Source organism: Trachymyrmex cornetzi, unplaced genomic scaffold (assembly GCF_001594075.2).
Source record: "Trachymyrmex cornetzi isolate Tcor2-1 unplaced genomic scaffold, Tcor1.1 scaffold372, whole genome shotgun sequence".
NCBI lineage: Eukaryota > Metazoa > Arthropoda > Insecta > Hymenoptera > Formicidae > Trachymyrmex > Trachymyrmex cornetzi.
The window spans coordinates 59,643-72,703 of NW_017298450.1; the positions used below are offsets into that span (position 1 = coordinate 59,643).

The window sequence follows — 13,061 nt, forward strand, 5'->3', positions numbered from 1 at the left end:
CTATGATTTACTCGGTTTAGTGGGTAAATTTTTTTACACTTTATGTTAGCGTTAGTCTTATTTCCAATATAAACTAGTTAATATATTTGATTCTAGATATTTCAAGAGATCGATAAAATCAAATATTTAAATATAATGATTAGGTTCAATATTTGTGAATTTTCTTATATTTGTTATTAGTCTTGTGTAGTGTGATTAGTTTGAATCATAACATCTTGATGAAGAGGTGAATCGTCCTCGAACACGGAGAAAATCTAAAAGCATCCAAACATTGCATGCTCTGCAAATTAATCAGCGAGAATTTTGTTTAAATTTGAAACTAATGCCTAAATTCTAAGCAGAATCATAAGGCTCGTAACATATTCTTGTACGATTTGTAAGAATTTAAAATGCTTAATATACCTTTATATAACATTTTTACAGATAGCTTTCTACTAGTCATAAAATTTACAAGAAATCGTAGATATTTAAAAATAATTGTACGTCTTACGATACGTATCTATGCATAAAATTAGAATACTGGTCATAAGTTCTTACAAGTCGAAAACACGTTACGAGTCTGCTTAGAATTGACTCATAAGTTATCTATAACTCATTATTAAGTTTTTATTGTACCAAAATATAACGATATATAATGATAATTGTTTGTATTAAAATTGTGATGAAGCTTACGTACATATTCGCGAAGATTGAAGTATAATTGCAGTAATATTGTATTATTCCAGTTAAAATATTATATATAGGTAAGTGTTAATATGCATACCTTAGTACGTTTGATATTTCGAAATATCTAGCAATTGATAACTTCAATAAAAAAAAAACATGTAACATCCAAAGATAATATAGAGATTTAAGAAACTAAATAAATCAGGAGACACGACAGTGTCTCGGCTCTAAGCCAAACACAGCGACTACCGTGTTATATTTACAATAGAAACTAAATAAATTATATTTATTAGAAATTTAATATGTTTGATATTTCGAAATATTTAGCAATTGATAATTTCAATAAAAACATGTAACTTCCAAAGAGAATGTAGTAATTTTGAAAAAATTAAATAAATTATTTTTACAATAGAAACTAAATAAATTATAGTTATAACACGAATTAAATAAATTATATTTATTAGAAATTTAGTACGTTTGATATTTCGAAATATTTAGCAATTTATAACTTCAATAAAAATATAATTTTCAAAGAGAATATAATGATTTTGGAAACTAAATAAATTATAGTTATAACAGAAATTAAATGAAGTATGCTTATTAGAGATTTAGAAACTAAATAAAAGTCAATTAAGAGCAATGTACTCTAACGAGTGTGTGAAAGTTGCTTGTATGAGATACATCGCTAGCGTGTTTCGGCCATTATATTGTGCCAGCTGCAACGGTACGTAGTGTTTATCGTTATCTGCGGTGTGTGTTGCACGTGTACCATCATGCCGAGAGAAAAACAGTCTACTTGGAATATTTTCCGTACTTTACGATGAGACTGTGTGCGTTGCCTTCTAGGTATCATTCGTTCTTTGAAGCGTTCGACATTTACTTAATAATTTTGCGTTTTCGATTAACGTGAGAAGTAGAAAGATTTTAATTGAAAAAAAAACACACAAAAGTATTTATATTATTAATTTCATAAATTCACGTTCTCCTATTTTATTCGTGGCATAGAACTGCGTAATTTTAAGAAGAAAAAAAGTAGTTGGCATAGAACACCGATAATATGTAAGCAATTAAAATTCTTATCTCCTTTCTAATTCTCTGAACGAAGATAAGAGTTAATGTTAGTTTTAATAATTAATGAATAATGTAAATATGCTAAACGGAAAAGCAGCAAATATCCTTCGTTTCGAAGTTAATTTAAATTCTGCGATAAATTCGAAAACCCGAAATATGAATAATTGTGCCCTTGAACGAAATAAATACCGGTTATTTAGTTTTCTACAGAGCAAGCGCGACGAAGAGGTGGCGAAAAAGGATATTATGAAACGCGTTTGATTACTGCTACGTGGTGTATAATGTTGATGAATAACAGATCGCACTCTGTGTTTCCCCATACATATATAATACCGTATTCATGAACTCCACACTAATCATTCGTAAATGAAAACTGAATTACATACAATCGCTCACGATTGTGGCTGCACCTGTACAAGATATGCGCAATATTGCAAGACGTTGTGTACCGTGTTGAACCGTGTTGAACATGAACTTCGTCTGTCAGTTGCCTTGATGAAGTAACTCCTATAATTAGAAAACGATGTGCGATCAAAAGAAGCATTGAGGATCAAAGAAACAAATCAATCAATGGACATTGATTTGTGTTGATAAGTTAGATCCCATTTGGAACGTAAACTGTCTGTGAATTAATAAATCAAAATAAAATAACTAAATAATTAATGTCATTTCTTGAGTTGTAAGCAGAGTTGGGCATGTATTTGAAATACTTTTATTTAAAACACACTATTTGCAACACAAGCATATTTTGTATTTTTTATTTTAGCCGATCACATAAAAGTATTACGTATTTTGTATTTAAAATCGAAAGATTGAAAGCTTTTTGTTTCTTGTAATTCAAATAATAAGGTTGATTATCAATGTTAGTATTTGAAATACAAAATACAAAATATTTTCATGTACTCTGAACAAACACAAAATATAATTGCCTCACCAATACTGTTTTTCAAATAAAAGTATTTCAAATACATGCCCATGGTTGTAAGTTCCACAACATTCTCAATAATTCCTTTAATTACATAAAAATACAGTATTTTTTATGCACGTGATATTTTATTATGACTTTTCTAAAATAATGGCAACTACCAGAGTTAGAGAAGTAGATTATTTAATAGCAGTTAAAGCAATAATTAAAATTATGTAACGAAAAATGCATAAATTTTTTGTGGCAAATTTGCGTAACTTTTGTTCATGTGTATAATTTTTCTGAATATCTGGAATCATACTTATCCTTGAGAAATCTGTTTTTTCTGTACGACATTAGTATTCTATCGTAAGTGTTCTACAATGAATAAGTAATTTTTTATATGATTGCAATTACAAATGTCCTCGTTTCCAGAGAATATCGACATACATAGCGGCTTTCTATGTGTTTTGCGTTGATATTTTCTTTTTTAATTTCAGCTGTGTATGTGTTGTAAATCAAACGTGCGTGGAACAAAGTAACTTCAATCATGGTGGAAGGTGGAAAAAATAGCATGCAGAACGGACTGCTTAGTAATGGAATTAGCGGGTGAGTTCTTAAAATTGTATACCTTTTTCTTCTGCTTAAATGAAAAATATTCGGTTAAGGTAGTTTTTCGTATCTATAATATTTCTTGTAAATTCATTAATTTCCAATTGAATTAAGCAAACTGTGTGACGAAATATTATTAGGCACGAAGGACTGCTTTGACCGAATAACATTGAATATAACATTTTTTCACTCATATGTGTCTAATCTCATTGATTTTCAATTTTAATATTGTTCGTTTTTCTTATATTTTGCTGCAACTTTCTGAATTTATACGTAAGTTAAATAAGAAATAAGCATCCCTCAAGCTTCACAATCTGTGACACGATCTAAATTGCCGCGTTACAATAATGTGGGTAATGGTATATTGAGTAATAAGGGAAAATTTAAGAAACGAAAATTTTATAACAAAAATTTCCAAAATTTTGCAACCTGTAACAGCAATGCAATGCACTCGTCTAGAACACTTATACAATTGGGGCAATGCTGTAATATTGTTCATCATTATTATTGTGTTTAACAATGTTATAGTTCAGCGTTATCAGAATACCCTCGTCCACATATTTGATAATGTTTTCATTTCCTTTTTATTGGACTGTATTTTCGCATTTATGACGTTTAACTTTCTAATCATGCAATACGTAAGACATTTAAAAAAAATATCTATTATTGGATTTGTTGTTTAAGTATTGCGGAATTTTTAAATCATTACCACTGATTGCGGAATTAAAAAAAGAAAGTTAAAATAACAATTTAAAAATTTATTGCGCTTTCAACGTGTATATTAATTAAGTAAAACTAAATAAAACTAAGTATTAAAAAATAATTAAATAAATAAATTAAGTTATTAATTTAACGCGTCAAAGTATTTATCAAACTAGCCAATTAAAGATAGTAGAACACAGCTACATTAATTAATCAATTATATATATATATATATATATATATATAATTGATAAATTTATACATTTAAGTGATATTTTATTCTGTTTCACATTTAAAGTAATTTGAAAATTTTTGTGATTCCCTCAAACTAATAATTTTGGCCAAAAAGCTGTAATTTTTCCACGATAATCGATAATCACTGATAAATCATCCTGCTTGATAATCGACGTAGAATCTAGAGATACTTCGGAATTTGAACTTTGTTGTTGCCAATCATCTATTTACAATAAGACCTTCAATCTGAAGCCTCAGACTGCCAGGAATTATTTCACATATTCTCGAATAATTATTAGATAACGAACCTAAATACGTGTTCTGTATTATTGGAATAATATTTTACTTTACGAGTTCTACGATAAATTATTGCGAGGTGTTGAACTTAATTCTTGCCGTTTTTCGTCTCCAAAATTGATTTGTTTCGAAAGGAAGATGAATGAATACCTTAATCAAAGTAATTTCCTCCATTTTCTACTTTATTACTAATTAATAATACTTTATTAATAATACTTTGATTAAGGTATTTCCCTTCGAAACAAATCAATTTTGGAGATGAAAAACGGCAGGAATTAAGTTCAACACCTAATAGATGAAAGAGATAATATAATGATCAATTTCGCAAATGAGCGTCAATCATAAGAAAAGATATATTTCAATAATATAAAATGTCTTGAATATTAGCAAAAAAAAACCAATCAGAACAACTTCAAATCGATCTTTGCTGTCAAACTTTGCACTTGAACATGATAGAAACACATTATGAAATTTACTGCTATATGCTAATTGCATCCATGAGAAAAATAAATATTATATTCTTGAATATATTTTAGTACGTGTGTATTACCGACGACTTTACAGACGATTAATCGCTAATGTCGCATCAGTAAGACTTTGTACCTATTCGATACTTGATACTTTGTTCTTTTATATTATCTAAACTGCATTGATCTTCGAACAAATATTAAGAGATATCATCAAGGTTCCTAACTAGCCATGTTGATTATTGTGTAAGAATTCGGAATTCATTTCGTTACTTAAGAAAAGTTTATAAATGAACAAGATAAGATACATACGATAAAATTAAATAATATATATAATAGAATATGTATGTATATAATAGAATATGTATATAATAAAATTAAATAATATACATATAATATTACGGTGACCATACGTCCTTTATTGTAGAGGACAGTCCTTTATTTTAGGTAGCTATCCTTTAAATTTTTTTATTTCTTCAAAACTCAATTTTGTCCTTTATTTTCCAATATTGTCCTTTGCTGTCATTTATTTGACATTACGGGAAATTCTTTTCCGAGTTCTTTTCTAACTAGCGTTCTAATATTTAATATTATATTAATGTGCATACTTTTACGGAAAGTATTTTACAGTTTCATGCACTGGAAAAAAATTTATTAAATTTTAGTAAATATTTGTTTCAATAGTACTAACGAAATATTTACTAAATATAAACACATATTTATTTAATTTAAACATAATTTTTTTATTTTGAGTAAATACTTATTTACTGTAAGTAAATATTTCGCTAGTACTATTGAAACAAATATTTATTAAAATTCAGTAATTTTTTTTTCCAGTGTGCATATAGATATAATTTGTTTTTGTCAATTTTTTATATCTTAATTTTTTAAATTAAATTTATTTACAATTGTTTTCATTTTTTATTATTTCGAACATTTTATTATATCAAATCAAAAGTTTGGCAAACCAATTGCACGATAAATCAACGTGATTCAGAGATTAATATGATCACATAGGGAATTTCCTCAACGAGATATAGCTAGGTTGGCAAATCATATTTTTTTGACATCTACTTTAATTGCTTTATGTGACGTTTATTTACACACTGCGTAACGTGTTGGTTTATATGATTGCAGTGACCTAGACAGTGGAAACTCATTTGTCACAAGTAAAGAATTTTGCGTTTATCTTACGTTTTTTTGTGTCAAATTGCATTACGCAATCCTCATTTTTCGTTCACGTTCATTTGACCTAATCGAAGTCCACTATAAAACTAACACGCACATCTTTAGGAGGTTACGAAAACAACTATGAATAAATTAAGATTATCGCCAGTTAAATGTGTCACGGCGTTTTGTCGTCAATCCTTTTTTCTCTCCCACGACAAAAATTTGATTATCTTCTCGCGTCATAAGCGAGAATTATTTGTTAACTCATTTATTTATTTATTCGAAATAAAGTAAAGTCCATCTGTCGTAACGTTAGATACGTCATATATGGGCAGTGCTATTATTAGATTTTAATTAACCCTCTCCATCGCGCATCATGGCGATACCGAGGAACAAAGAGCGCGGTGATTTTATATGGTCGAATAAATACGCCAGCGAAATTTCTACGCGACGTTTCCTCGTGACTGTCACATCGTTATCACGCCCATTGGTGATTCGTCCGAATGCGGACTTTGCACTTTTCTTTCTTATTGTGCAAGTGACGTTCGCTCTTGTGCGTGGATCATTCTCGGATTCTATCGGTAGTCTGCCGTGCGAAAATACAGATCTAGTGCTACATTGCGCACTTGATACTAACTAGTAACATTCTATTGAATGATCTTATTAATGATTTCGACGATATGTTGAAACATATACATAATATATGTATTTAATTAATCATTACGATATATATTGTACCAATTTAGTACATCATTCTTTAATTACATTGCTGAAATTAAAATAATTTAAGGATACATTCTGGTGTAACCTCACTAAAAATAAGGCCTTTTTTGGAATTTTTTTTAAAGAAAACTATAAGACACACGGTTCTAATTTTTGGCATACTTATTAATACACATGTCAATATATGAAAAAAATTTTTATAGTAATATTTTCATTCCAAAATTCCAAAAAATTAGTTGAAAGGCACAGCGTTGAAAATATGAAATGACCAAACGATTGACACGATATCTCGAGAACTAATAGCCTGAAAAAAAAACAAAATTTTTTCTTAAAGTTTATTTGTGTGGCTATCGCGTAAAGCATTATTGAAAAATTATTGAAAAATATTGATAATTCGCGAGTTGTGTTTTTAGGAAGTGATGTGAAAAAACGCTTGTTTTCGTTCAAAAAAGTTGGATAAAAAATTTAATTTTTAATGAAACGGTTTATTCCGCTTTACGCGATAGCTAATCAATCTACAACGCCGCAAGAATTTTTTAAATCGGTCTGTAAGTTTTTCCGAAATTGTGTCAACCATTCAAAAATACAACGTTTCGAGAAAAACGCGTTTAAAGTTTTTTTTAGATTTTTTTTTAATAAAATGATAATTAAACTATTTACCGTTAATCAGCGATACTTGGTCCATAAAGTAAGCTTTCAACGTTCTGAAACATTTGGCTGTAAAAAAAAGAACTTTTGGCTATAGTATTGTTAATTCTTCGAATTTCTTTCTGAAATTTTGAAAACAAAAAACAAATAGACTTTTAGCTGTGGAATCGTTAATTCTTCGAATTTCTTTCTGAAATTTTGACAATGTATTCTTGAAATGTTGTACAATTGAAATATGCAATAAAAAAAATCGATTTTTTGAAAATTTTATACCAGAATGTACCCTTAATAGAAAGTTAATAATTAGTATGTGTATCAAGTGCAGGATGTAGGTCATGATCTCTGAAGGCTATCAGATATATACTCATACGAACAGTACATTTTTTCCACTGAGATGTTTGCTTATTTTATCATCAAGATTTTGCGATCCATACGTTTTCTCATAAAAGTAAGAAGCTCTTCCTCAACTTTTGAAAATAAATCAGTTGAGAAAGATAACGATAGAGAATGTTGATAATCTCGGACATCCGGAGCAATTGACGAAATATAAACTTCTCTCTGTTTGTCAATAAATTATGCTTGATAAATTGATTATGTATTCCTTTCGCAAACCTCATAAGCTCTTCATCATTCTCTGAGGCGTTGCTATATATAATTAGTAATTTCTATATTGTAACGTTTTTAATGCGACTGATATCTTGTTTTTACATCATCGTTATCGCTTTTATTTTATACAGATCAAGGTTCTTTTTTTTTTAAATCGTATAATTAAGAAGTAGATTATAATATATTAGACCGATTGCATCTTACAATAATGTAATGGAAATGCATGCTTCGAGCAAAATATTGTTAATTAATGCGTGCACGCTAAAGCAGTATGCCCTTATTAAAAAACATTTTATTTTAAGAAAATCACTTAGAATGAAACTGCTCTTACAGAAATATGAAAATACTTTTCTAAGTTTCTAAATTATTCTAAATAATTATTTAATCAATATATATAATTATTAAAATAAAATAAAATAATTCTAATAAAGAAATTTCTCAGAATATGTATAATTACGATAGCATTTACATGACAATTGTCCTTTTGCAATGTTTTTGAAACTGTTATGTAACCTTCGGTTCTATACTGTTGCCTTTCAGGAAATGCAGAGAAAATTACACTTTGTCTACGTCCAAGTTTAATTATGTTTATTTTAATTTTCTTAGTGGATTTTGCAATTTTTCCGCTTTTCCGCGTATAATTCTGTTCTAAGATTTTCAGTAAGAAGAGATGCGCACACCCATCGGCAAAAGAATCACGTTCGCGACAGCGTGCTCAGCATTTCCGTTATTACGATCGCACACTTTTAAACTTATCGGAAACTGAAGATCAAAATTAAAAACTTGTTTCTGTTTTCTTGAACTATTTCCTTTGAAATAAAGAATCTTGTCTTCAGCATAACGAATCAAAATAAAAAATTAATTGCTTCGTGTGACTTGGATACTTGAGGAGATCAGGAAGAGATTATCTCATAATTCTTATTGCGTGATGAGTTATTATTATGAGTTACGTAAACGCGAGAGAGCAATTAAAGTACCGACGGAATTATATGCAGATGATAATATATTATTTTGTCGGAAGCTTTTTTTACTTGTTCTAATTTGTAATTATATTTCGAATAGCTTCAGTGAGAATATACGATGATATACGGCGCATTCGAACCTTTGTATTACACTCGTGTACACAATGACATTAAACAGAAAGAACTCAGAGCAGTTTGACGTGCGTCATCGAGTTGCCTGGCAATATCTTTTTAGGAGACACTTCTTCTGAAATGATACGTAAATATATGCATATTTTATGATTCATACATCGGTTTCGCGCTTTATCCGATTTAATAACTTTACATCTTCAATATCACAAATATGCGTAAGCATTAAAATGTAAGCAGTAAGCAAATCTGGAGACACTGATAGTGTCTCGGCGCTAAGCTACGCGCAGCGACACTACCTCTCATTATACAGGGTAAGTTTTGGCCAATCACTTTTGTGTAGATAGAGCGGACTAAACTGAGTCGAAAAGTCCTCTATTATTTTGCAATTTTCGCAATAGTTAACAAGATATTAATTATTAAAAATTGCCAAATATTGGGCTTGAATAATTTTTTACTCAAATACTATCAACTTTACAAGAAAACTGCAACAGACAAAAATCATTTATTTTCTTCTCATAGAACTCTAAGAATTTTTTCAGAATTTTTTATCAACTTTTTAGTACTGCATTTTTTTATTTTTACTAACATGAGAAAATACGGTATTAAAAAATTCTGAACAAATTCTGAAAAAATTCTCAGAACTTTACGAGAAGAAAATAAATAATTTTTGTTTCTTGCAGTTTTTCTGTAAAGTTGATAGTATTTGAGTAAAAAATTATTCAAGACCAATATTTGGCAATTTTTAGTAATTAATATCTTGTTAACTATTGCGAAAATTGCAAAATAGTAGAGAACTTTTCGACTCAGTTTAGTCCACTCTATCTGCATAAAAGCGATTGATCAAAACTTACGGGACACTCTGTATACAACATTTTTTGTTACTGCTTATGTTATTGTCTTACGTACTCTACTGTGATTGGCCGTGGGCTTACATTTTTCTGTGTACTACGTCCCTTACAATTATCAAGTGTGAAAAACAATTAATAAACTATAATGATCATGGTGATCAAATTGAAGGAAATTTCAAACAGTACTATTTTTCCTTTACTTTTTCGTGTTAGGAATGAATTGTTACGCCTTATTTAGAATTTATAATATACTTTGCTGATCTCTTTTTCGGTTAGTTTTTCTTATTTATTTTTTAATTGTGATACTAAAGATATTAAAAAAAAAAACAACGTAAGTTACCTTTTCCATAATTCTTTATGGTTTGTATGTAAAGTGATATTTAAATTTATGTTCTTCGAATGTCTGAAGGAGGTAAATATTTGCTGATTTAAATGCTTTTTTCGTTGTTACTTTTTCATTTTGCACAAGCGCAACGCAATACGTGACGATTGAGACATACAGTCCAAGGCAGAGGTCTAGAGTAATATGAGCACATTGTGTTCGATCAAACGCGCAAAAAATACAAGTTGTATTTAATGAATGAATAAGCGTATGCGTGACGTAACCAATAATTCGTGACCAGTTCTTGACTGTCCGATCTTTTGGTAATCACTCATTCGTGCAGAGTACAGAGGTTTTGAGACTGACGTCAAAGCCTACTTTGTTGAATTGTTTGGTTGATACTCTTAGCATAATAAAGAAGTAGAAGAATTTGTAAAAGTTTCTGTTTTTCATTAATTAACATTGTTGTGTACTGAAGTGGCAAAAATATTTCAATTACTGCAGTAATAATACTGACAAAATTGTATTCTGTACTTAAGAATTTTCCACTTATTTTTATGATAATTTTCTAAAATAAGTGCCAAAAGAATTTTCTTAACTTCAGAGGGAATTCTTCTGAAGAATAAATCAGTATCACATATTCTTAACTTATGAGAATATATTAGTAAAGTGGAATTTACCCTTACAGTAAGAATAATTTTTCTCACAATTTTTACACGAATTGGAATACATTTTGGAAATACTGAGAATGTCTATATTTGTATAGAGTACACGAAATTTGAGGAATGAGTTTAATATATATTAAATATAATGACAACACTGAAAAGATTAGATAGACTATATGCAAGGTGAGGCATTAAATATCGCAATATTTTGTGTTTGTGACAAATTTTCTAACCTAAATAATCGTCCTCTTTAACGATTAATGTATGTAAATAAATCTCAATTCACGGGGCAGAGTGACGCTTTTTTCTTATCAAATTTTTATTTTTAACGAGGTATTTAGTAAAAGAAATTAATATAATTTGTGCCTAATATATATTACAACATGTATATCTCAGAAACTTGCTTATAAACTTCCGTCAAATCCTCCGATTAATTTTCTTTTTTACAATTTTCTTTTTTTATTATCTTCTCATTCATCGCCTCATTGATCTATTAAAGCTTTACTAAACACTGCACTGCGCACTACTTAAACTATAAATCTTCTTTTTTGAGGTAGTTGACAAATGTCGCTATCGCGCAGAAACGTACTGTTTTGTAGAAAAAGTACAAAAGACTCACTGCGTAGATCGTTAATTTTATCAAGAATTATAAGTTAGACACTATAGTTCCAAAAAATATTCTAGAAATATTGACAGAAAAATAAAAATATTATCATTCATTAAGAATTATATGTGTTAAAAATGTTTACAAAAGTAGATATAATTCTCTCACTTTGAGAATACAATTTTTTCGATAATAATACAAGGGCATTAGAGAATAAAAAACGCTAATCATGATAATCGTAAATGTTAATTCATCATGGTCTACTATTAGTCTTTAGACTTCTATTAAATCATTAAGGACTTACGTCAATCGATCAATGACAATCTTTTAATGGAGGCACTTCAATGGCCATTTTATATCTCTTCTGCATTATGAATGAGTGCATGATGTGCAAACTAATTCAATATGTTGCTTCAGAACTGTCCCAGCATTCTTCCAGAATATCGTTTCTCATGAAAATTACCAATAATTATAATGTCTTCAATGAACACTCTATTGTTTTGTCTTTATTATTTTGTCATATTGTAATTATCTACTATGATATGTTATCTTTGATGAATCATCCCATTAGAATCCCAAGGAAGTCTGAAGTTTACATGGCGGTGTATACTTTATTCGAATTAAAATAATTTTTTTCCAACTTTTTATTAGCATTAGTGATATGGTTTGTAATATCACATCATCTCTTATCGAACATGACGTTAATTAACTGCCTTCGACGATAAGTCCACTTACGAAGCATCGACATAGGTATACGCAGATACCGTTGTTTCAGCAGTAGTGATTCGCGTGCGTATTATCAATTAATACTAATGACTGACTGTAATGAAATCGAGGCTAATCACTGGCGTTATTACCGAGCAATAATGCGTAACGCGTTAATTAATTTTAATTTTTTAAAAATATTTTCGAGGGCAACTTAACTTTTCTATGACATGCTGCGTACGTCAATTAAGTAGGATTATCCTCGACTAATGTTTATATTTCTGGAATGCTTGAATTTACATTCCGCCATCTATTTATATCTATATATGTCATTTGTTAAGAGATTTTCGTTTCCTTTGTTCTCTTCTGTGAACTGTCGCTGTGGACAAACGTATCTCTGCTTAGGAACCATTTAAGTGAGTGCTAGCAGTAGCAATTCAGAGGACGCGATTTATTTACAACCATATTGTATTGTATATAATCTAATTCTAAAGTGTGTGTGTACGACAAGAGATTAAATACATTAAAAGTTGTTATATTTAATTTTATCTCCATTATAAGTGGCGTCTACAATGAAATTTTAAAGCGTAAAACTTAAGCTTTAAACTCTAAGAAAATCGTAAACCGTAAGAAATTGACCCATCGCAATCGAATGTGAGAACACTCGACTATGATCAGTTAATTTCTTACTGCTTAGTACTTAAAGTTTAAGTTTTACGCCTT

The 13,061-nt window shown here is 29.2% G+C and overlaps 1 protein-coding gene across 2 annotated transcripts in view; it reads left to right on the plus strand.

Annotated features, from left to right (window-relative positions):
• Positions 1-13,061, plus strand: part of LOC108763649 (ATP-binding cassette sub-family G member 4) — a 45,896-nt gene that overhangs the window by 959 nt on the left and 31,876 nt on the right. The window contains exon 2 of one of the 2 annotated variants that reach the window (XM_018511477.1): positions 3,142-3,250. In XM_018511477.1, the coding sequence (XP_018366979.1) occupies positions 3,192-3,250 (59 nt within the window). In that variant the 5' untranslated portion in view covers positions 3,142-3,191. Of the gene's footprint in view, positions 1-3,141; positions 3,251-13,061 lie in introns of those variants that run through there. The other variant, XM_018511476.1, reaches the window with a different exon arrangement.